Consider the following 26446-nt stretch of genomic DNA (forward strand, 5'->3'; position numbering starts at 1 on the left):
GGACACAACCCATGTCCCCCCACAATCAATTTAAGTTGACTTGTTAATGAGAACAGTAAGAATGATGTGGTGTCTAACTTGCAAAGATTGTGTAAGCAGAGGAGAGGCCAGCATTCTTGGTCTTAACTCCCAACTCATGCTTATTTCTCTTTTGAAGATTTTGGTAGATATTACTGCTTCCTCTTTGAGTGTATTCTTTCTCTAAAACTTTAATTCTTCATCAGTGGAATTTAACTTCCTCTTAGTTTTTTAAGCTCTAGAGCCTCTGTTCCTGATCTTTAGGAGATAATTTTTTCAGATAGGGAAATCAAAGTATGAAAGTCTCCCCACGCTATACAAAAGTAACAATAACACAGTTATTAACTACTTAACTTTCAAAAACAAACTCCCCAGAATGTGAAAAACCAAAAAATACACGTGGCTTTTAGATTCTATGAGCAACGCTGAAACCACGAAACCTCATACGAGTTGAGTGTTAAAGGTCTCTTTCCTTTGGGAGGGGCCACAAACCCCATGGGAAAATATGACTCAAAAGGACTTAGGCTTGAGGTCACAGTGTACAGAACACAATTGTTCTCCCCATCCTGCATGGCTCACCTGCGTCAGATTGCTCAACAAGGTACACTCTGAAGTTGTCAAATGACTCTTAAAAACCCCACCCAAGTTTCCCTGTCTGGGCAAAATTACGATGAATAGCATCACCAGACACGCAGATAAGCAGCTTAGGACAGAATAACAATGTAATACACTCTTCCACAAGAGAGGCCACACTCAGATGCACACTCAAGTTGGTGTCCATGGTGATGGGTCAGCACAGCGACAGGCTCCCAAAGGGGAAAAGAAGCCACACATTCTTCAATATAGTTATACTCCCCATGGTCTATGGGGCTAATTGTGAGAGCCGCTGGTAAGCAGTACCAGGAGCCTCTGGTTCCTTTCAAATAAGACAAACAATAGCCTTGCAGGACAGACATTTCTTGTTTCTGGGTACAACTTGATTCCAAAGCCCTCATCCGTCTCCTGCTAATTCAAAACAGCAGCCTCCCGGGCTAAGCCTCATTCCATCAGATTGTTCACCCTTGAGTTCACAAGACGTTCCTTCCACAATGAAAGGACCAAGTGGTTCCTGAACACAGAGAAAGCTCCTGTTCAGCTGCTGTTTCATTTTAGTAGGAGTTCAGAAACATCACTGTAGAAGTATTGCTCTTTGTCTACAGTTTTAAAACCAGTATCTGGAAAAAAGAAAAAAAGGTCCTCAGGGTATCAGGGGTTCACTTTGAAAGTGGGGCTGGAGGAAAGGCAGGATGGTGGACAAGAGTTCTATCATGAGATTTTTTTGGATAACAGATTTTTTTTTTTAATGGAAAAGTGACTTACGGTAGGATTCACGATAAAACACATTGTAACATCTATCAGGATTCGAAATGATTTTGCAGCACTCCACCATTTACCTTTCCTAACACCTATGCGTATACTCCATCAGAGAACCATTATCTCTAGGTCTTACCAAACGCTTGCCAGGTTCCCTGCAGGTTCTGCCCCTGCAGGTTCCCTCAGAGATGTTGGTGTTTAACAAATACTAAACGCCTTAAACAAAAAAAGATGAAATTCCAACAGTGGCCTTTCTGGAGTTATTCACAGACACAGAAGCATTTCTCTCCCCTCAACCCCCAGTAAGTTTTCCATAGTCTTTACTATGCAACAAAAGACTCCCAAACATGAGCCAGTGACCCTGAGAGTCCTACCTAAATACCCACTTTCCCAGCACGGAAACAAAACTTCCACCTATCTCTTTTCACCTACAAAGCAGTGGGGTCAGAACATGACAAAACAACTCCAAATATTGAATGCTTACGTATCAATTATGCTCCACTCGGACCTGGGGGACGTAAAGATGAATACGAGTCCATCCCGACCGCCAACCAATTTATGTGCTGGGGAGGCCCATGTGTGGGGAATTAAAGGCAAACTGCAATGAGTCACCTGACCTATCCTGGATGGGTGGGGCTGTGGGAGGTGGGGAGAGGTAATGGCTAGGAGGTTAGGAAAGGCTTTCCAGAACAGCCTTTCTCAAATGTTAATCCAGAACACCTGAGAATCTTACTACAGTGCAGATTCCGATTGAGAATGTCTGGGGTGGAGCCCAAGCTTCAGCATTTGTAAGATGTTCCAGGTGATGCAACAGCCGCTGGTCCGGGGAGCACACTCTGGGTGGCAAGGACCTCGAGGAATGAACACCTGACATAAGACAAAGGCTGAGCTTGAGTTAACCAAGGAAAGACGCCTTGGGCAGAAAAACATTCCGAGACATTGAAGCTAGAAAGATCATGCTGGATGTGGGGAGCAACATTCAGCACGGTATGGGAGAGGTTTATGTGAAACATTGTTGAGTGCGAATACAGTCAATAAAAGCTTTACACAAAAATGGGAAAAAAATATTTTTAATAGTTGAACGGTGGTGGTAAGATTAGGAGTGGTCCCCCTCTCGCCCCTCTCGCCCCTTCCTCATCGTTGTCAAACTCTCGCTCATGAATTTTGTGTGGCATTTATTAAAACAACCACAGAAGGATACATTTGTTTCTCTTCCACGTGCTGGTGGGGGGAATTCTGTACTGGGGTGTCTTTTGACAAAGTGACCACGCAGCTTCCTCCAATCCGGGATTATGTGATGGGCTAAGATACACAGTTACTTAGTGAGTGATGGCAACGATTATGTAGTGACAAGGTTATGATCACTACAGAAAAAGCTGTGTTTTTGAAGGAATAATATTTTATAGAAGGAGTCAAGTAATTAAAAACATTGAAGCGTGTTTTTATAGTCCATCCATAAAATTTCACCTGGGGAAAAAATGCGAGAGGAATTATATAGAATTTGGACAGAAGAAAAACACCAAGCGTTGTATCTTTTGACTTCACAGAGCAAAGAGTGGCACCCTGGTGAGGAATTCATTGCTTGGTGTCCCAGAGCACCTTGCTGTCACAGGAAAGGGGGAGAACTTTTAAGTTCCTGAGGGACAGAAGGGAAGGTTGTGATTGCTAAGGATATATGGCCAAAAACTATACGTCTCTAAGATACGTGCTCTGTGGTTCCATTCCCAGCGCATACATGGAACTCTTAAAATTAACATCACCTTTCTTCCAAATTAGGTGTGTTGCAGGAAACTACATATATAATATTAAGTCAACTGCCAGCCATACGTGAAGCTCACTAAACAAATCTACGTGTCACTCTACATATTATAGTCTTCATAAAGACTCACACATTGTGCGAGTCTTACAAGAATCCTGTGAGACAATGCCGGGCTCTAGTGTCTCAAGTTGACAGATGAGAAAACTTAACTGGAGGGGCATTGATGAAGGATGGTAAGTAACATCTCCAAAGACAACCAGTCAGTCAGCAGCAGAACTAGTTTTAAGTCTCAGGCCGTCCGATGTTCTTGCTGCAGTTCCAGAATTTTTGCTGTGACACAACCCTGTAACTTCTTTTTAAAAAATGTATTTATTTATCTTGAGAGAGAGAGAGAGCACAATCAGGGAAGGGGCAGAGAGAGGGGGAGAGAGGGAGAATTCCAAGCGCGCTCCACGCTGTCAGCGCAGAGCCTGTTGCAGGGCTCAAACTCACGAACTGCGAGATCATGACCTGCGCAGAAGTCAGATGCTTAACCGACGGAGCCACCCAGGTGCCTCCAGACCGCTGTAACTTCTTAAAAAAACAAAAACAAAAAACAGGTGGGCAGGCAAAGGATGTGAGGATTTCGAACGTGAAAGGAATCAAAATCTATGGAACCTTTTCTCTGAGTTTTTAAAACTCAGAATTTCACAGACCAGTTTGGAGCTTGCCATAGGCTCAAATTGCATGCCCTCTGTTCAGTTTTGTTTTTTTTTTTATGTTTATTTATTTTTGAGAGAGAGAGAGGCTGAGAGAGAGAATCCCAAGCAGGCTCCTCACTGTCAGCACAGAGAGCGACATGGGGCTCAGGCTCATGAATTGGGAGATCATGACTTGAACGGAAATCAAGAGTCAGACCCTTAACCCACTGAGCCACCCAGGCGCCCCGCCCTCTGTTCAGTTTTAAAGGAACCTAAGGATGTAAATATATAAACATGTGGTGCTGGCATATAATTATCCACTTAAAATATATGAAATGAAGAAACACAGATTTGCTGGTGACTTGAGGCCCAGGAAGTGTGTGCCACTTAATTTATGGGTTATTGATGAAAGACAAACCAGGGATGTTATTTATAACAGGCTGTCTGGTAAGTCCTTAGGTCTTTTTTTTTTTTTTTTTGAATTTTTGAATTTTAAATTTTTAAAAATTTTCAGTAGGTTCCATGCCCAGTGTGGGGTTTGAACTCATGACCCTGAGATCAAGAATCATATGCTCTACCAACTGAACCAGCCAGGCATCCCATGAGAGTCTTTTTCATACTTATACTTGTCTTATTTTGTTAAATATGTAGATTATAAAACAATATTAGAAATGGTCATTTAGGATTCTCATAAGAAAACAGAAATATAATAATTGCATATCAAAGATATTTGATCAAAAGAAACTATTTCTTCTTAGGTGTTAAAAGGGAATTTTGTTAAGGATTATTTCAACACGGTATTAAATCAAAAGGCCAATTTATGTGTGAAAAAGTGAATCCTCTGTTTCAGGGTTTCTCAAACTTTCATGTGCATGTGAATCACCTACAGATCTTGTTAACGTAAGGACTGGTTGCCAAGGTCTGGGGTCAGCCCGAATCCTGCATTTTAAGACACTCCTCTGGCGTACTGAAGCTGCAGGCCCGGGACCTCACACAACTAACAAGGCATCCTTGGAATCCCCTGGGAGTGAACTTCCTTGGACTCACTAGAAATCATCAACTTTTATTAGCAATGTCATGCTAACAATCTACCTATCAGTGTATCTATTGAATTAGAAGTTCTGTAAAAAAATAGAAGGTACCTTTCAATAGCTTACAAAATAAGATGGCCAATTTTCTAGTTCTAGTTTCTACTTATTTCCCCTCATTGTGCAGATACTGCAGATAATAGCTTGATTTTTTCTTCAGTAGGTGAAAGCAGGGCAGACATTTTAATGTATTACCTTGGACATAGAGTCTCAGATCAGATATTTTACAGACCAGAAAAGCTAGGCCTTTTGACATTTATGATGGGATAGAAGTAGGGTTGCAAATTTGGAGAAAACAAAAAAGAGATGAGAAACACTAAACAAAATTCCAAACAACCAAAAAAATGGGATGCTCAGTTACGTTTGAATTTTAGCTAAAAGACTAATTCTTTTAGTATGAGTATACCCCACGTAATACATATATGTAATATATGGGACATAGTTACACTAAAAAAAAAAAATCGTTGCTTATCTAGAATTCCGATTTAATTAGCCATCCTGTATTTCACCTGGCAACCCAAGAGAAACGCCCGTTCCCCCAAATTCTAACTTACCCTGAAATGCTGAGAGAACAGGTAGCGTGGAGAACGAACAGACCCCCTGACAGTGCTGTTTAAACACTAACTGCACCGAGAACTGCTTTCCGGATTTGCCAGTAACACATACAGCACTTGGTTGTTAATGCTGTTGATTTGTGGAAACTCCTTTTAGAAGATTTGTGCCCGGAAGACTCCACTTGAGAAAAAAGTTGTGATAGAAGGCAAGCTGGAAACTAACAAAAAAATCTTCCGTCAATAGTTTCCTTTTGGGGAAGGACCAGGGGGAGCAGAGCAGAAGGGTTTTCCTTTTAGCTCCCTCTCTTTTGGAGACTGAAGAAGATCAGCGGGAAAATGGAGACAGCGGTTTCTTGGTTAGAATCATGAAACGTTCTTTGTAATGGATCAAATTCTGGCAAGCTGGTTGGGTTTTAAAATTATTGAAAGAAGGAAAGAATGCATAAGGTGGTTGCAGGGATGCTCATCAGTTGTTTGAAAGCAGCCTCTACCAGCTTTTAAAGAAGGGAATCTACTCTTGCATGCTGGTGGGCACACAAACTGGTGCAGCCGCTCTGGAGAACGGTGTAGGGGTTCCTCAAAAAATTAAAAATAGAACTACCCTATGACTCAGCAACAGCACTACTAGGAATTTATCCAAAGGATACAGGAGTGCTGATTCATAGGGGCACTTGTACCCCAATGTTGATAGCAGCGCTTTCAACAATAGTCAAATCATGGAAAGAGCCCAAATGTCCATCAACTGATGAATGGATAAAGAAGATGTGGTTTATATACACAATGGAATACCACTAGGCAATGAGAAAGAGTGAAATCTTGCCATTTGCGACAACGTGGATGGAACTGGAGGGTATTATGCTAAGTGAAATAAGTCAGTCAGAGAAAGACAGATATATGTTTTCACTCATATGTGGAACTTGAGAAACTTAATGGAAGACCAGGAGGGAAGGGAAGCAGAAAAAATAGTTTCATACAGAGAGGGAGGCAAACCATAAGAGACTCTCGAATACAGAGAACAAACTGAGGGTTGATGGGGGGGAGGCAGGGGTGAGACGGGGAAAATGGGTGATGGGCATTGAGGAGGGCACTTGTTGGGATGAGCACTGGGTGTTGTATGTAAGTGGGAATCTACTTCCGAAGCCAAGAGCACACTGTATACACTGTATGTTAGCTAACTGGACAATAAATTATGTTTGAAAAAAATAAAGAGGGTAATCGAGTCCTCTGGTTTCACTTTCATGCATGACATCCAATAACAAGTTTGGCACAATTTAGCAAAACTGAAAGAAGTCACCTCATTTTCCACCTGCTTTTTCTGGCTTATTTTACCTTCTCTGACTAACTCCAAATACCAAGAGTTGTTCTTGCCACGTTGTTTGTAATTAATTCTAAGTTAAAACCAAGGTTTACCTGTTAGCAAAATGCTTGAGTGTTCTGCCCCTGTTCAAGCAATTGAAACTTACGAATTTCTTACTCTGGAAAAATACAATAAATCTTCATTTTAGAACTACTTTTTTTTAATTCAAGTTTTTATTTTAATTCCAGTTAGTTGACATACAGAGTTATATTAGTTCCAGGTATATAATATAGGGATTCAACACTTTCATACATCACCCTGTGCGTATCACAACAAGTGCATTCCTTAACCCCCATCAACTATGTAGCCCATTCCCCTACCCACTTCCCCTCTGGTAACCATCAGATTGTTCCCTATAGTTAGGAGTCCGCTGGGGGGGTGCCTGGGTGGCTCAGTCAATTAAACGTCTGACTCTTGGTTTCAGCTCAGGTCATGATCTCCCGGTTCCTGAGTTTGAGCCCCTCACTGGATTCCACACTGACAGTGCGGCATTCTCTCTCTCCCTCTCTCTCTGCCCCTCCGCCTCTCACTCAATCTGTCTCTCTTGAAATGAATACACTTTAAAGAAAGTTTTAAGAAAGAGTCTGCTGGGTCGCCTGGGTAGCTCAGTAGGTTAAGCGTCCCCTGGTCATGGCTCTGGTCATGATCTCGTTGTTTGCAAGTACAAGCCCCGCAGAACCCTCTTGGGATTCTCTTTCCCTCTCCCCCTGCCCTCTGCCCCTCTTCTGCTCATGCTTACTCTCTCTCTCTCTCTGTCTCAAAACAAATAACTAACCTTGAAAATAAAGAGTCTGTTTCTTGCTTCGTGTCTCTCATTTTTTTTCCCTTTGCTTGCTTGTTTCTTAAATTCCACATATGAGTGAAATCCTATGGTATTTGTCTTTCTCTGACTTATTTCACTTAGCATTATACTCTCTAGCTCCATCCATGTCATTGCAAATGGCAAGATTTCATTGTTTTCCATGGCTGAATAGTATTGTAGTGTGTGTGTGCGTGTGCGTGTGTGTGTGTGTGTGTGTGTGTGTGTACCACATCTTCTTTATCCATCACCCAAAGGACACTTGGGCTGCTTCCGTATCTTGCTGTTGCAAATAATGGTGCTGTAAACATTGGGGTGCGCATATCCCTTTGATTTAGTATTCTTGTATCCTCTGGGTAAATACCCAGCAGTGTGCTGCATCATAAGGTAGCTGTATTTTTAACTTTTTGAGAACCCTCCATAGTGTTTAATTTTGGAACTCTCCTGGGGAGAGCTACATGTGATATATGTATGGCACAAGTTATATTAAAGAAAATCTTGTTAGCAAAATATGAAATCTACATTATGATAAGGGAGGAAAGTTGCTTTTTAACTTGAACTGGTTACACGATTTGTCCTCAGTTGTCCCCCTTCATCTTTCCCTCCCAAATACTCCATCATGAGCAAGAGTAAGTTAAGTCCCCTCAGGAGTTAAATATCTATATGCCATTACTGCCAATAGTCCAAGGATGGGGTTAAATGCCCTTATAATTTGTTTTGTTTTGTTTTTAGAAATTATTTAGCCGGTCTCAGGTTCCTCAAACTTTACATTATCTGCAATGCATTGTTTGATGTAGTGAAAAAAAGAAGCCCAACTATCATTTTTTGGTCTCTGAATTGCAGGTGTACTGATTCTGGAAGGGAGGAAGAGGACGAGTTATATATAACCCTTGAAGTTGCTCTATTAATCTAAGTGAAACTCATTTACAGTCGGTGGCATTAACAAAAGAGGAAGTTCTCTTAACTGAAGGAAATTTCATGAGGCAACGCTTAAAGTAAAAAATTAAGACAAGGTCTCATTAATGTTGTTATTGCTCTTTCAAAGGTTCTTTCTAGAATCTTAATAGTAATCTCTCTATCCTTGGGAAGAAGGCAAATAATTTTCATCTCTGGATCATGATCTGATCTGTTTCTGAATTTGGAAGTTTCAAACTAAATTGTCTATGGCATAATGTCAGCTTCTAGGGATGTAAGTGACTGTAAATCTGCTCATTATTATTATTAAAAAAATTCTTTTAATGTTTATTTTTGAGAGAGAGAGGCAGAGCACGAGTGGGGGAGAGGCAGAGAGAGAGAGGGAGACACAGGATCCGAAGCGGGCTCCAGGCTCTGAGCTGTCAGCACAGAGCCCCATGCAGGACTCAAACTTACGAACCGTGAGATCATGACCTGAGCCGAAGTCAGATGCTTAACCGACTGAGCCACCCAGACATTCTAAAACTGCTTACTATTTAATGATCCTTGCCTTTGTAAGTAGAGAGCAATTTATTTTAAATGTATACTTTAGAGGAGTAGTGTGATTTTCAAAACCGGCAAGTTTCCACATCATGTTTTAAGTGTGTAAAATGACCGTCAATGAAAAATTTCAAATCTGAATACATCTTCAAATTATGTCTTCATACGCTCAATCAAATAAGCAAAAAATGCCCTCACAGGTTTGAGAAAAAGAAGTTCCTACTGCTAAAGAGTTAAGGCAAGTGTCACCCTGGGCTCACTGTCAAGGGTGTGTTTTCCCATCTCCTGGAGCACTGGAAACAGACATTGGCTCAACGTAAGTCAGCACTGCCGTTTGGGCCTGTTAAGGTTCAGAAGTTTTATAGTTCGCCATTCACAAAAATTCACATATGCTTTAGAAAAGTACTGCTGTTTTGCAAAGTACATGCACACAAAAGGGAAATAGGAAACTAAACTATTTTTAGTGAGTTACCTATGTTTGGAAACAATTTTTTTTGCCTTCTCTAACAGGGAAAAAAAACTGAAAAAAAGACTAAGTGAGCAAATTCTCATTCAGAACCGAAGTATGTTGAATGAGAATAAATCAAGGGCGTGCCAATTGGTACCTAAATACTTAGTAAATATTTTAGGCTTGGTGGCCCGAATGGTGTTTGGTGAAACTACCGTGTTTCAGTAGCACTAATAGCCATAGACAAAATATAAGTGAATAAGTATGGCTATAGCCCAGTAAAACTATTTTGAACACTGAAATTTGGATTTTGTATAATTTTCAAGAGTCCCAACATATTTTTCTTTTTTTTTTTTTTTTTTTTTTGATATGTTTTCAACCATTAAGCAAGCCACAGAAACCAATTTTAGTTCACAGGACATACAACCACAGACAGTGGGTCATAGTTTTGCTGATCTCCAAAACACACGGAGCCATGGCTTTCAACTCAACACAAGCCTAGTGCCATTACGTGGAGTTGGTCAGGAGTCACTTTTGAAGGGTGTAGATTATTAGGTTTGTTGGAAGGAACTTTACCAATAATCATCTTCTGTAACTCTGGGGTAACAAATCACAATTTTGAATGCTTCTCTTCAAATTTATGGTTTCAAATTTGGTGCAAAAAAAAAATCGTGCAATTAGTAGATTTGAAACACTATAGCCAGATCTTCCTGATCAAGGAGAATAAATTCACTGTAAGCATCTAAGATGGTTGCAGGTAAATATGTAAGATAGTTGGATTTTATTCTTTGTGGTCTCCAGAGGGTGTAGACAATGCTCTGTGGATGTAATGTGCTGCAAGGGAGACATTGACATGTAAATTGAAGGACTATTTAGTAAGAAGCTATACAGGAAGTTTAAGTTTTTGTTGGATGGCATGATTATTATTAACCTGTAAGGGCCCTTCAAACAAGAGAGTTTATGTTTCTATGATTTGGGCAAAGATTCTAAAACTTCCTATTTTGGTTATCTGGATAAGAAGCAAACAATAGCTCAGATTTTGGGGGGTTGGTCTAGTCCAAAGGTTGATTACTTCAGAATAAAGTTGGTGAGATCATCATGTGTGTTAGAACTGAACTTGTCTAGCCAAAACCTCCAAGCAAGATTATATTCCACTCTATTCAAGAAACAGCTACATGATAGAGTCAGTACCCCTGGTTTCTCATCACTTTAGAGTATCATTTAATATTGGGATTTGTGCTCTTTGGCGCATGGGAATTCTCTCTACCAGAGTTATGTTTAGGCCCTGATATACTAAAGAGACCAAAGGCTGTATAAATTTAAGGTAAAAAAAAAACCAAAAAACAAAAAACAAACAAAAAACCTGAATGATTCTGATCTATCCCAAAAACTTCAGTTTCTAAAATTGAGGTGATACCCCTTCTTTCTACGTCACCGCTTCTGGCTTACTTGTAAATATTACAGAACTAGGTCTACACCATCCTCTGATGAACAGTTTCTCGTTAATCTGGATTAGACCCATTCTTCTAGACTACGTTTCAGCCTTTCAATCAATATCTTACAACTCCCAGGAAAGGGGCTGGAATTTCAGAAATGTATCCCCAGTGCCTTTTCTTAGCTACACAGAAATCAAATGAGAATGGGCTCATTTCCATCACTTTGGCCTTTGGAAATTCTTATTAACACTTATTTCTGGTGTTATGTGTCAAAGAATATATCCAACTTCTCATTTTAAAATATGCTGGCTATTTAAATATATTTGTGCTATTTTTAAAAAAAAATTTTTTAATGTTTATTCACTTTTGAAGGAGAGAAAGAGAGAGACATAGAGTGTGAGTGGGGGAGAGGCAGAGAGACAGAATCTGAAGCAGGCTCCAAGCTCTGAGCTGTCAGCACAGAGCCTGATGCGAGGCTCGAACTCTTGAGCCGTGAGATCATGACTTGAGCTGAAGTTGGTCACTTAACCGACTGAGCCATCCAGGTGCCCCACTTGTGCTAGTTTTAATCAAGGCCGATGACAATAAAAGCTGTTTAACTATTAACTTGCAATGCTCTGAAAGAACTCTCCTAGCTTGATGAATTCCTTTAGGCATCCAGATAGTTGGATGTGATTTTTCCATCATAATGGGCAGAGAGCAAACTTTTGTGAGGTGAATCTTCACATGAGAGTGTAGTTAAGTATTCTAACAGTTACTAGTTATGCTCAGAAGTCTAGGTTGTTTTTATGGTAAAACTGTAAATGAACAAATGAGCTACCATTTCATAGCACTTAAGAATTGTGATGCACCTTTAGCTCCCACATATCCAGAATGTCCGTCTTGGAAAATAACAACTGAACGTACTCAGGATGCTCTGCTTTCAAATGTTCTCCCCACCTTTTGATAATGTTCAGCATACACAAATAGCATTCACAACACGAAAGGTATTATGCTCTGTGCTATGGGAGCTGCAGACAGAAAGGCTCCTGGGAGAGAATACCAAGCAGGGTACATAGGGGCTAGGAGAGATTCCAACAAAGTTCTGTAGCTGATAATATTGAATGCTTGCTGTGTGCCAGGCACTGTTGTTCCCCCTTAAAGAAACAGGATGGGGGGCGCCTGGGTGGCGCAGTCGGTTAAGCGTCCGACTTCAGCCAGGTCATGATCTCGCGGTCCGTGAGTTCGAGCCCCGCGTCAGGCTCTGGGCTGATGGCTCAGAGCCTGGAGCCTGTTTCCGATTCTGTGTCTCCCTCTCTCTCTGACCCTCCCCCGTTCATGCTCTGTTTCTCTCTGTCCCAAAAATAAATAAACGTTGAAGAAACAGGATGGGGAAGGAAGCAGGTAGACTCAGTCATGGTGATATAAAAGGTAATGAAGAGAGGAGTGGTATAAAAATTGAAGTTACGAGTAATAAAAATAAGAAAAATAAGTTTATTGACAAACTACAAGAGCCTTAAATACAGAGAACAAACTGAGGGTTGCTGGAGGGGTTTTGGGGGGGGGGTGGGAAGGGCCATATGGGCAAAAGCGGCATTAAGGAGGCCACTTTTTGGGATCAGCACTGGGTGTTATATGTGAGTGATGAATCACTAAATTCTATTCCTGAAATCATTATTACAGTCTATGTTAACTAACTTGGAGCTAAGTTTAAAAATAATAATGATAATTTAAAAAAGAAAAATAAGTATACTTAATAACCTGTGTACATTAAAAACTTTTTTTAAATGTTTATTTATTTTTGAGAAAGACGGGCAAAGTGCGAGCTAGGGAGGAACAGAGAGACAGAGACACAGAATCTGAAGCAGGCTCCAGGCTCTGAGCTGTCGAACATGACCTGAGCCCACGTGAGACACTAAACTGAGCCACCCAGGCGCCCCCTAACCTGTGTACGTTTTGAAACAAGTTATCTTATAAGGGTCGTGTCTTAGGGATTTTTTTTTAAAGCAAGAAATCATTAATAGCAAACATATTCATGCAAAATGTTAGATATAACCATTTCTATTTAAATAGACCCTTTAATCCACCACTGAGAGTGTGATCAAACAGTATTTGAGTTTTCTATACTCAAAACTTACGCAGTGCTAATTCATCCTCTCTACTTCACATATTTGAAATAACCCAAACCCAGTTCACATTCTCCAGGGTTTTTTTTTTTTTTTTTATATGCCTTCCACCAAAGAAATTACAAGATGTCTAGTTGGTTTTGTGTTTCCTCCTCTAACAGGAGAGCGCATTATAATGAGCAAGTGGAACAGGGTGCTGGAAAAGGAACCAGCGTCTACGAGCAAACATATCCTGATCAGATATTCAAACACGCTTTCAAAGGAGTGGAATAGTGCGCGTCAAAAAGCTACTGGATGTAATTACTTCCTATTCCCCGGGGCTCCGCCTTAGAATGAAGTCTGCTGACTCACCAGGCTGCTCCCAGTTAGTTTCTGCTGGGTTTCCCCACTGCCTGTGCACGTGAGTCATCACGGGGAATGAAAGTTTCTACCGGCTCCTTAACAACCATGCAGAAACCAGACACTGACAGTGAACTTCGATCTTTCCAATAGGAACCGGACCTAAGGCAAGAGGGGGTGAAAGATGATGTGGCAGGTGTCACCGCCAGCCAAGCCGCCCGGTGACAGTCCCCGCCCTAGGGCGTCTGTGGGCGGCACTCCAGTTCGAGCTTCTCCCCCGCCCCCACCCCAAGTAGTTAAACTGGCATCTTGTCTTGCAAGCCTTGCAGCTACTGGCCACTGAACTCCTTTGCGTCAGTGTTGCTCAGACTTTGCTCCACAATGGGATTACCTGGCGATTAAAGATGAATAAAACAAATAACAAACCCGATGCTTGGCTCTCATCTCCAAACAGGCTGATTTAAATGGGTTGGGATGAGATATGGACATCAGGATTTTCCAAAGCTTCCCAGGTAATTCTAACAGACAGCAAAGTTTGGGAACCTTTGCGATGGAGAAGGTCACTCTTCCCATGCAAGTGAAACTTACCAGTTAAGCATCACTAATGACCACCTGGTGGCCTCCCAAACCATCCTGGAGATCTAGTGACACATAGCCCCTGATAATTTAATTAGTTTGGCAGCCACGAAGAACGCTAGCAAAGCAAGGGGGCATTTTCAGAAGAGACACTGGCTAGTCAAGGACCATCTTCCCTCTTAGCTTACCAAAAACTTGGCTACATTTAGTGCTCAAGAGAAGCGTCTCAAATGTTGCTATTCTTTTTTGTTACCTTTTGATCTCTGCTCTGTTTCATCCCACAGAGTCTTGCTCCGCAAAGCTGTAAGCCTCGGGTCCTCTCAGATTAGAAGCAGGTGCTGCGTCAAAGCACAATCAAGACGGTACTGCACGCTTCACTTGGGCTGGGACCGAACCGCCGCCTCTCAGCGCGGCCCCAGGGTAGATACTATGCTAATCGAGAAAGTTCTTCCGTCTCCTCGCTGGCGGGCGGGTGCAGGTTTGAACACTTAACCCTTGATTTTACGTGACTGCATTATAGTGCGTTTGGTGACTTCCTCTTGCTTAGCGGGTCTGGACCACGTTCCATGTTTTTGGAAGAGAGGACGTGAGCAAGTGCTGGCGAAAACCCGCAGGGAGGGGACAGCAGTGTCGGCTGGTGCCAAAGTGAAGGGATGGCTAATGTTCGGAATATTAATTACTCCACGCGCTACTGACCCAGCGAAGACTAGCAGAAGGGGACTGGGGGTTAAGACAAAGGCTCCTCCTGATCAAATGGCTGCAGCGCCCCTTCCTCCGAGGTTATAGCTCTGCCTTCTGCGCCAGGCGGCACTTGGCAAGGGACTGGCAAAGTGACTCAAGGGGTGGCCAGATCCACTATCTGAAAGTCTGCATTACCGAACGCTCCAGACTCAGAGGGGAAGGTCTTTCTGTGCCCACCCCTCCTTCCTGCCCTTTGTGGGATTTCTGGGCTTCCGCGCAACCCTTCTAAGGGTGGACTGAAGAATTTCCTACGGAAGCAGAGTGAGGAGTCGCCGAGTAGCCCTCGCCCTGCGCCCAGGGTGATCTCTGCAGAAGAACCCGTTGGGGTCAGAATAACAACCCGTTCTCATTTCCCCAGACCTGGCTCCCAGGTCCCGGGCGCCAGGAGCACCAGCGGGAGCCCGATTTGGAATGGGGAGCTGTGGGGTTCGCCTCCGCCGGAGGGCAAGCACCCGCGGCGGCGGCAGGGCCGGGGGTCTAGCGTTTGATCCCCAGCAGGCCGGCGCCAGCGCGCTGCACTTCCTGGTCTGCCCGAAGTGCGCTGCCCCTGCCAGCTCCCTCGGTTCTCGGTCCCTGCGCCCCAACTCTGGCGCCTCCAGGTCTGCGCGCTGCGGGAGCGCACCCCCAAACCCCCCTCGGCACCAGCGCCAAGTGTCCGCGTCCTGGACAGTCCCGGCCCTCACCCCAGAGCTAGTCCACTTTGCTTCTGCCAGCGTGGCAGCCCGACTCCCTCCCCTCTTCCCGGGTGCGCAGCGCTGGGGCTACGAAGAAGGGGTGCCGCTCGCTGGCGGGCGCACATCCCCGAGCCGCGGGGCCGACCCCTGCACAACTTCTTGCAGGGCACCAGGGACCCCGGGGTCCCGCTGGCTCCGCGACCCGCAGACTGCAGCCCCCCGGCGGCGGGAGGAGGCGCGGCCAGCGCTTGGCCTGGGAGGGACTGCGCCCGGGCAGGAGGTGTCGGGGTGCGCCAGGGCGGTACCGCTTTAAATGCACTTGACTCACCTGCTCCGGCGCTGTCGCCTCCTTCCTCTACTGACAGCTGGGGGCTTTGTTTTCTCCACCCACCAGGCCGGGTGCGCTCCGCCCCCATTGCCGCACGTGACTCGCCTTCTGCCACCGCCACCGCCGCCGCTCGGCTCGTCCACCCTGGAGAGCTGGCCGCGCCACCCTTTTCCAGGGGTGCGGAGTGCGGGTAGAGACCCCAGCCGAGCACAGGTCGCGGCAGGTCCGAGGTGACCTGTCTGCGGGCTGGTTGGAAGGTTGCGCTCAGGTTGGGGCCCTTGGAAGCCAGAGTTGGTCACTTGGGATAAAGTGCCAGCCAAAAGAGCAGGGCCTTTGGGCCCCACCGAGAAAGAGGAGGCCAGCGCGGCTGAGAAGAGGGGTCTTGAAAAGGCGACTCCACACCCTGAATTAAGTACCTGTAGCTGGGGGCGTGCTTCCGTTTTTTTTATACCAAGTGTTTGTACTCCTACCTGGGGAACAATTAATAATAAGGGGCAAACTAATTTTGTCATGAACATTATTAATCAAACCAGGCAATTCTAAACCGAATAATACCATAACAGTGCAATCATGGCACATTTTATTGAGGTTTCAAATCTGCTTTTTGGTGCTGTTGATATTTGGATTCTATTTGGAAAACGGAATCCAGGCTGGAGAAGCTAACTCCAGATTATTGATGTGGGCACCGGTCCATTTGGAACAATACTTGTTTTTAATGAAACGAATTGAGAAAATGTTCTGGCTTCAAGACCCGGCTCAGTATCTGCTGCTTTTGGAAGTGTTCCTGACCTTCGCTGATCTCCAGTGTTTGAAACTCAAAGAACCTGTTGTCTGAATCCTTCCTTTTGCCCTTGGAGAACACATACATTACCTCCCCCCTCCCCACCCCCTCCTACTGGAACTCAGGGGAAAGTTTACCTCCAGCTCTCGAAGCATCCTTTCAAGTGAAGTCTGTATAGTGGAGTGACTTAGCACAGTGAGTCCCAAACGTTAATGTGCGGAGAGATCACCCCGGGGCCTTGTTCAAACCACATTCTGATGGATTGGGTCTGGAATTGGGACTGATACTCTGAATGCCTAGCAAACCCCGAGGTAAAGTTAGTGCTGCTGGTTTGAGGATCACACGCTTGCTCTAGCAAGGCTTAGAACACTCACTTAGGCATTGGCCCGCCTAGTTTGAGTCCTGACGCATCACTTAATAGCTCTGTGACCTTAGGCAAGTTTTCTTAACAATTTGAGCTCCCCAAGCTGTAAAATGGAAATACTCCTAATATCCACCTCCTAGGGTTTAAGATTAAATGAAAAAAAAAAAACTTGTAAAACAAAAAAAGTACCTTGTGCCTGGCACACGCACCTAGGGTTCAGAAAAATGTTAGCTAATTAACTCTTGGGGTCATCCTTGAAGGAGCAAAGCTGGCATAAAGCTGAACATACAGGGAGAACAGCAGGTACAGTGGGAGTGGAGGCAGCCAGCCTAGAATGACCACAGCACCCCATAGTGTGGAGCCCCGGACAGATGTGTAGAAGAACAATCCTGTTGAATAAATGGAGGACTGTAATGCAGAGCAAGTCATACATGTTTAAAAGTTCTGTTTCTTCTGTAAAACTTTAAATCTTGATAAATTAGTTCTGGGACATTGAATTAAAAAATCATTTGCTTTTTATTACAGATAATGTCCAGCTGCCTGTCACATGGGTAATCTATTTTAATATCTGAGAGAGTAAATGGATTGTTAAGGAGTAGTGCATTTTTTATCCTCATTAAAAACCTTGAAATTTAAATTTAAATGAATTTATTAATGAAGATACGGTATTCTTAGCTCTCGAAATGAATGGGTATTGTCATCAGAGTTCTCATCTCTCTCTTGCTTGCTGCTTCTCTCTCTGGCCCTAAATATGAATGTTTCCTAAGACTCGTTTGTGTGTGCGTGCGTGTGTGTGTGTGTGTGTGTGTGCGTTTGCTTTTTATTTTTCTCACTTTTTCTGTCATTTCCTTTGGAAATTTTATTCATGCTTAATGTTCAACTTTCAAGTGTACGTACCCACATTTTAGCCTGTTTCCCAGCCCCGTTTCTGCATTACCAATCACCTGCGAGGCATTTCCAACTGACTATCCCACCAGCCTAGAAGTTTCAGTGTGTTCTAAATTAAACTCCTTCTTCTCATAAAATTGATACCTCCTGAGGAATAAATCAAGATAGTAATTTGCATTGAGAAGCCCTCAGTGTTAATTCAGGGACCTGGCAAGGGTGTGGGACATGCTGTGGGACCATCCCAGTACCTTCCTCTTGCCCCCAGCTATTTCTCAGAGACTTGGCCTTCAATAGTGACTGAGGCAGATTCATCCTATAAACACAGCTTACTGGTGTAACAGCCACATAAACAGCTATGGGTTGCTGCATAAATGGTGATCAATGTGACTTGAGCTGGTGAGAAAGTGCATCAGTCAGGGTAGGCTAAATTATGTTGCTGTAACAAACACCACCAAAATCTCAGTGGTTTAATACAATGGAAGTTAATTTCCTGCTCACACAAAATCTCCAGGCAGCTCTCAGGGTGACTCATCGCTCTAGCCCGCTTCCTTCCTGTGACTTAGGGGTGTATACTTAGAAATAGATGGAAATGTAGAAATCTTGGTGAACAGCAGTAATATCTACCATAGGGATCCATTTAACACAGGGGGCTGGGGATAAAATTAAATGGAAAATAGGGTAGTGACAATAGAGGATGAGCAGAGATTACCAGTTTGAGGAAGGTACCAAGTTCTGTGAGGAGTCTTTGGAAAAGCATTATTGTTCTTGTTATCATACAATATAATTATATAGGGAGACACTTAAAAGTAAAAACTTGTGTCTCTGCCTGTCAGGGTCACCTTATCATTTAACCAAGGTCAGTCTACTCCAGGCATTGATCATCCAAAGTCTTCTGTGACACAGGGGCTCGGAGTTATCTTCCATGTTGATTATATCCTAGGTGGCACATCAACCATTAAATAAGTAAGGTTACATCAACACAAGCAAATTTGCTAATTTTGCTGACCTTGATGGTCACTCTCTGCTTGAGGGTTGAATACGTGTGTGTGAAGAATGGAATATTTCAGCAGGATCAAATTGTCCCATGTTTCTCCTATGATTGCCTGAATCATGCCTTTGACATATTCAAAGGAATGTTGAAATGCAGCCTAGTGAGTAAAAATCAGTGTGAGAAAAATAAAATCATGGCTTTCAATAAGCTTTGTGGCTTCTTTCTCCAGAGAGCAGAGTTTACATCAGCTCAACTTGCTTCGTTCATCTCCCCACACTTCACATGCATAAAAGAGATAAAGCATTGATGAATGCTATAAGCTCTAAAATGCTCTACACACACAGGTTATCATAACGTGTTGCTGAGCACTGAGCAGTGCTTTGGATCGCAACAATTGTGTGTTGTCTCTGCTCACATCTATCAGTGGCACTCCCTTTAAAACGTTTGCCTCTCATAAAACTGTTCCCAAATAAGTATTTTTACATAACGTCAGCATCTTCCTAAAGCTAATATTCTGAGAGCTTCAATCACACGTTTCCACAAATGTTGAAAATGAGGAATTAGAAAGGAGAAGCAGAGCTTATCAGTGAATATTTTAAACCGTTTGCTCAAATCTTTCTCATTTTATCTGATTTATTTTTAGCTTGGAGTCCTTGCTGAACTGTAATACCTCTTTAAGTATAAATCTTAACCTCAAGAGATATGCTACAGTGAACCACTTATAAATGTATCAGTTAGACCATGTAAGACTGAGATGGAGGTGTTCATTACTGAGATGTGATGGCATTTATCAAGATGAGTAGTGAAGGTGGCACAAGATGACAGCTTGGCAGGGATCGCTGCCTTGTGAGGACCCTAGTGTTTAGTTACAGAGTAAATGTTGAAATAAGAAACAATGCCACCTTCGAGGCACTGCATGAGCTTTGAGTAAATATTGGTGAGTTGGCTAGAAAGTATTCTGTAGGTAAAGTTAAGGAAGGAGCTTAAATGACTCACCCAAGTCCCAATTCTAGTTATGTCCACTAGCAAAAACTGTGTCTCCATAGCATAATACAAAAAATGCCAGAAGGAAAAATACACTCATTATATAATATATATTGGTGTATACATCATAGGCTATGTTTAATGTAGATCAAAAGGAACAAAATGTTACCCTGATTCGTACAACACTGTGTGTTAGAGGTGTCCGTGATTTTATAGCAGATGGAAAAAAATCCCTCATAGAAGGGGTGCCTGGGTGGCTCAGTCGGTTAAGTGTTGGACTTCGGCTCAGGTCATGATCTCATGGTTTGTGGGTTTGAGGCCCGTGTCAGGCTCTGTGCTGAACTCTTGCTCAGAGCCTGGAGGCTGCTTTGGATTCTGTGTCTCCTTCTCTCTCTGCCCCTCCCCTGCTCGTGCTCTGTCTCACTCTGTGTCACAAACAAACAAACAAACAAAAACAAACGTAATTACAAAAATTTTAAAAAAAGAAAAAGAAAAAATCCCTCATATAAAATAAAATAAGTTGGACATGAATATTTTTATATGCTGTTTAGAACAGATGTAGACCATTTGTAGAAGGATCAACTCTTTCTGGATTCAGTATTTTAAACAAAAGGCAGCAGATAAAATTAATTTGTTGATTAGTAATTATCTCTTAAGTGGTGGAGTTATCTTCAAACTTACCTGTTTGGTCTCTGAGACCAAGAGATGAAATCTGTTAAAGTTTCCTGTTGTAGCTCCATGAAGCCCCAAATGCTTTGATCCCCTAAGAGACCAAGGGGATCACTGCCAACTCACTTTGGGACCCCCCTAGGACACAGTATAGCTGTTTTTTTAATGAATTCCTTGGTTATTAAACATTAGCATGCCAATTTTATTTTCTTTGCCATTTCCCTATGTCCTGCCAGTGAGTTGGTCAGCCAGTGTGACAATATCAGGAAATTGATTCCTTGCATTTCTTTAGAATCTTATTTCTAATGGTCTTTGATTCATCAGCAGAAATTTGCTCATCTTTGGCCTTTCTAATTTTAAAATTGCTTCAACCTTTTTAAGTTGTAATTTATTCAACAGTTTTGTGATGCCTTCCTCTGGGCAGTCACTCTGTTAGGTGCTATGTTTCCCCAAATGGTCTTTGGTCTTAAGGGCCTTAGAGTATAGGGAACGATGGACGTGTGTATAGTGTGGCTTGAGGCACATTAAAAGTTATGAATATGGCACCTGGGTGGCTCAGTCAGTTAAGTGTCTGACTCTTGATTTCAGCTCAGGTCATGATCTCATGGTTCATGGATTTGAGCCCTTCAGTGGGCTCTGTGCTGACAGCACTGAGCCTGCTTGGAATTCTCTCTCCCTTTCTCTGTACTCCACCCCTACTCTCTTTAAAATAAATAAACAAACTTAAAAAAAAATAAAAGGTATAAATAAAATGCTAAGAGAACACTGGACAGTCAGGAAGAAAGTCAGACAAGGGCTCTCATTTATGTTGGGTCTAGAAGGATGAAGAAGAGTGTACCAGGTGAGGATGGTTTGGGGTAAGGCAGAGTCTGTGGGCATATATTCCAGAGAAGGAATGTGGAAGCAAATGACGAGTTTAATGTGGCCGAAGAATAGGGTGTGTGGAATGGAAAGGTCAGTGGGGTAGACAAGAGAAGGCCTGGTGTGTCCAGCTGAGATGTTTAGATGTAAGATAGTGGCCAGCGGCCTCCGTGTGGGGTGAGAACACTCTAGAGTTGTGTGAGGTGATATGCTGGGTGTGAGAAGGAAGGGCGAAAACTCGGATGTCTATCTATAATCTGAGAAGGGACTTAGTGGCATATGGGTTGACATTGGTGCTCTTGCTTGATCTGCAAGTCAGACAGACAGAGGGACTTACCAGGTGCAAGGAATTGTGAGGGAAGGGTTGGGATCCACCACACTGAGGGGGTGTCTCTAAGCTCCTTACTCGTTCTCAAAGCAAACTGCAATTTGGTAGTAGTTTGTGTGTGCTTGCGTAAGTGCATTTATGTGTATTGTCTCGTTTGACTAATCTAAGACTCAAAAGATGGATAAATGACTTAAAAGGATTAAAGATAACATGAATGATACAAACATTAGTGGGTTTTCACAAAAGCCCTAATTGGTAGGTGATTTTGAAAAACGAGTATCGTAATTTCATAAGCTCATCCAATGATCTACTTCCTGTGTTTGTACATGTGGTTCTCTGTGAGATGTGCTGTGTGGCACAGCCAGCCATCAAAGCAAACATGGAAATAAAGTGCACTTGGGACCAGGTTTCAAGTTGCTTTATCACAAGGCAGTAAAACTGTCTAAAAATGATGAAGTGTTTTCAACCACATTATTCACACTAAACAACATTTTAGTGATAACAGAATATTTTGCCTATCATTAATACATGGAATATAAAATAGTGTATATTTCATCTTTACCTCACCCTTTAAAACGTCAGTTTTATGTTTTCTAATGTGTATAATATATTAATGCAGCAGTTGTATATCTATACTGTTTACAAATGAATATGCATGTGTGAGATAAGAAATGTACTTAGAGGAGTGCGGAGGCAGAAACAAGCCAGAAAAGGTGTCAGAGCAAAGGTGCCTATGATCAGGTTTATTGGTACCACTGGGGCATGGAGACTGTTCTGGAAATTCACTCAGAAGGTTAGTATCCTGATCTGGAGGAAAGCTGGTGAGGACCTGGAGCGGAGAGATCACCAAAACCTTCAGTCTTCAGTAGGAAGGGATGTGTATGGTGGGGGAGGGGAGGGAGGGAACAACGTTGGGGGCGGGGAAGGGTTTGCAAGTCTGCAGCTTGCCAGTCTCGGTAGAAGGAGAAACCATTGCTTGAGATGAAGAAATGGGATATTGAACAAGATACAGAGTTCAGTTTAGGACACATTAAGTCAGAGGTGCCCAAGGGATTCCACGGCGATGACTAGAGGGTGTTTTAAATATAATTCTGAAGCTCAGGAGAGCTGAGAGATACAGAGTTTATAATAGCTTTAATTTCTCCATCTGCAGCCCTTCCTACAAGTGCTGGTCTTAAAATACACCCCTTCGTCTAAGACAAATTAACACAACAGCTTACCATTTATAATTATTTATAATAAAATGAAAAAAAAATTAAGAATCAGCTTACCAATGCATAATGGGAAGGCATCCCTCAGCAGACGCTCTTAGGATTTTAATTGGGCATTTAGATGAATTTTGCATTCTGCTGGACCTCTCCAGAAGTGTCTTGTCCTTTGCTGGTTTTCTATGCGTACTGTTTTGGTTCTTTTTCAAATGTTATCTAGACTATAGTTTGTTATAAGATAGTCACTCTTTTTCATACTACATTCTATCTTTTCACACTGGAAACCTTGTTGTTCAAGGCAGACATCTATTTTTTCTTATTGTACCAGAGCAATTGGGAACGTTTCTGATTCTGTTGTACACGTGTCCCTTCTTTGGGAATCACAAGCATTGTGAAACCATGGCCACCGTCCTCTCTGAGTTGTTTATTGAGTGACCTGTCAAAGCATATTTTTGCTAAGTTATAAGGATGCCTTTCATACCATGCCATTTCCCCCAATTCCTTACCTTGCACTTACTAAGAATTACAGATAATTTACCTGTTTAATTTTCAGACTCCTTATAATTCTATTTGTTTTTAATTTTAGTTTTAGTTTTTTAGTTTTTGAAAGAGGGAGAACAGAAACAGGAAGAGAGGTAGAGGAGAGAGAGTCTCAAGCAAGCTCCACACTCAGTGCAGAGTCTGAGTCAGGTCTCGATCTCACAACCATGAGATCATGACCTGAGCTGAAATCAAGAGTCGGACGCTTAACTGGGTGAGCCACCCAGATGCACCCGTACGATTCTATTTCTAACCATTTATCTCATGAATAAGATTTTGTAATTAATACCAAATAAGTATTTATTTAAAATTTGAAATTTCTTACAGCATGGTCTTGTGGAGCTCATTATTTAATATCTCAAGCACTTATGCATTGTCTCCTTTATGAAAATGGAATTAATTTTAGTGCAAAGACATGTCTCTGCCCACTAGAATGCAAGCCCCATGAGGGCAAGAATTTTTGTCCATTTTGTGTCACATTTCTATTTTTAGTGTGTAGAACTGTGTTTGGGACATGACAGATGATAAAGAAATATTTTTGAATAATCAAATGAATACATAAATAAGCAGAATGGAATCAGAAATGTCTCAATTGAATTATCTTTCCATTTTTAAAATCTATATTATTATATTATATTATATTATATTATATTATATTATATTATATTATATTATTTCTCTGTAATTTAGCAACTCCATTAATTTTATTAAAAATTCAGCTTAATATAAGTTTATTAGGAGACAGTGACTTTCATACACAACAAATTTTAATTTTTCAGCATCTAGGAGAAAAAAATCTTTTAATCTTCTTTCAGCTGATAGGTTTTCTTAAGACTGAAAATACATCTTACGGAGTCCCCCAGCAATATTTAGGTAGGAAGGTTTAAGTTTAGTCTTAAAATTAAAAGCTAGCATTCATAAGGAACAGTTATTTCCAGAATATGGCAAAAAGGAAATAAATAAAAGAGAAATCTATAAAATATATTGAAATAATAGAACATGAGACCAAGAAATCAATTTCTTAAAGATAATAGCTGCCTGTACCAGAGAAGCTCTCAGCATATGGTACATTTCAAGGCGTTGCTAAAATTGCATTTAACCACATCCACAAACTCATTCTTGCCATTACCATAACCATTTCACAAAACGTTTTTTCTCCTCATCTAAAGTCTGAGAAGAGTAATTGGGAAAAAATGCCACTTAACTGTCTCCGAGAAATCCAGCTGCTGGGAGCTGTCATTGGCTCTGGGGACTCGGACAAGGCCCCCTGTCAGTGAGGATAATGATGAGGAGTGAGATCTGCGGTGGGAGGAGAGTCAGGCCCTGAAACTCCCCAGTCAATTGTGCTTTGAGAAACACTAATGTGTTTTGCCATGCTACCATGTGTCTCTTTGTTCTCCAAGAACGTCCATTCTGTTCACCACTCATGAGTGCACGTTTAGTTTTATCTCATAATTCGTAGTGTAAATGAGTAGATGCAGAGGGCAGAATATGCTCCCGTTGAGATTCCATAAGGCCCGTTCACAAGTCTTCTTCCTCCTCTTATTTTCTTTATTTTCATTCTTTTGAGGACCTTAGAGGATTAAACAAATTTTGGACAAGTCAAAAACATTGCTATGTTAATTGCAAACAGATACATGCTCTCCATAGTGATGATGATACAGAAACGGGGACCAGGAGCCCACATCACTGCCACAAGGACCTTTATGGTGGGTATAGATTTTCGTGGTTACCTACAGAATTGTGGTATTTTTTTGACGCCAGGTCAGACTCACTCTGGCTAAATTCTGAATTGGGAATAAGCTCTTTATTCGTGACAAACTCTAGCCAGCACCAAATGGAACCAAGTGCAACACTTTTTTTTGACATGCAAAAAACTGTACATATTTAATGTATACAATTTGATGAGTTTGGAAATAAGTGTACATCTGCCATTAAATGCAACACTTTTGATCCTGACTTCTAGAGACCTCAGATCCCAGAGACAGCACCTAGATGGCTTTACATGTGGGGAGAAAGTGCTGTGAATATAATGAACTCATCAAAAAGCCCAGATATAGTCAAATAGTTAACATATTATACAACATCTTATAGTTCAGTTATTTGATGGATTATTTGGTAACTGCTAAAAAAATGTTCAAATATTTAAGAGCATGGAAAAAATCATACTTTAATATCTTAAGGGACAAAAAACAAGATTCAAAAGTCTGATTCTTGTATATCCAGTATGATGTCATTTGAGTAAAATGTTTCCATATGTTTCTATGCATAGGGAAGTAAATAAGAAAATAAAATTGGAGGAAATATTTTAAAGTGGTGGTATTTCTGGATTACAGGGAATTTCTATTTTTGTAGTTTTCAGTTTGATCTATATCCATATATAGATATAGAGACAGCCAGGGAGACAGAGAGGAGACAGAGAGGAGACAGAGAGAGAGATTTTATGGAATTGGCTCCCACAATTGTAGGATGGTTGTGGAGGCTGGCAAGTCAGAAATCTAGAGGGCTAGCCCGTAGGCTGAATATTCAAGTAAAAGTTGATGTTGCAGTCTTGAGAGGAATTCCTTCTCTGGGAAACCTCAGTCATTTCTCTTGAAGCCTTCAACTCATTGGAAGAAGCCCACCCACATTATGGAGGGTTAATCCCATCTAAATCCCATCTGAAAAATACTCTCATGGGAACATCTAGACTAGTGTTTGGCCAAACAACTGAGCATCATAGCCTAGACAAGAGGACACATCAGATTACCCATCACAGCTTTCAAGCAATTCCCAGTCCTCTTTCTTTCTAGAAATAGGCAGATTTTCCAGGTAGGTGTTACATCCTTTCCCAGGCTGGCCATGAGCTTTTCATGTACATTTTCGTCTTCCCAACAACCACTGTTCAGGGGGGTGAGGTGGCCTCAGTGCCCCAGGAGTGCAGGTGAATTTTGGAATTCTTGCTCGGAATGCTAGGACAGCAGCTATAACTCCAGGGTGGAGTGGGAGTACAGCTGGGAAACTGCAAGATGGACCCCATGGAAGGCAGAACAGAGATGGCCTTCAGTCCCTGAATTAAACCAACTCTAACTTCCATCCTTCCTCTGGATTTTCAGTTACACAAACTATTTATTTCATCTCAT

At 42.1% G+C, this 26446-nt stretch overlaps 1 protein-coding gene across 4 annotated transcripts in view; it reads right to left on the bottom strand.

Annotated features, from left to right (window-relative positions):
* The window catches only part of MAPRE2 (microtubule associated protein RP/EB family member 2), a 158830-nt gene extending 143101 nt beyond the window's left edge, over positions 1-15729 (bottom strand). The window contains exon 1 of one of the 4 annotated variants that reach the window (XM_047087077.1): positions 15711-15729. Coding sequence is in view for 1 of the 4 variants with exons in the window: in XM_047087074.1 (XP_046943030.1) it covers positions 14221-14244 (24 nt within the window). In the remaining 3 variants the exon portion in view is untranslated. Of the gene's footprint in view, positions 1-5452; positions 5967-13403; positions 13534-14220; positions 14306-15710 lie in introns of those variants that run through there. The other 3 variants (XM_047087074.1, XM_047087076.1, XM_047087075.1) reach the window with 3 other exon arrangements.
* Positions 15730-26446: the final 10717 nt, after the last annotated feature.

The sequence above is a fragment of the Lynx rufus genome, unplaced genomic scaffold, assembly GCF_022079265.1.
Source record: "Lynx rufus isolate CCGP_SWC_20201006 ecotype Redwood Valley unplaced genomic scaffold, mLynRuf1.p SCAF_22, whole genome shotgun sequence".
Classification (NCBI taxonomy): Eukaryota; Metazoa; Chordata; class Mammalia; order Carnivora; family Felidae; genus Lynx; species Lynx rufus.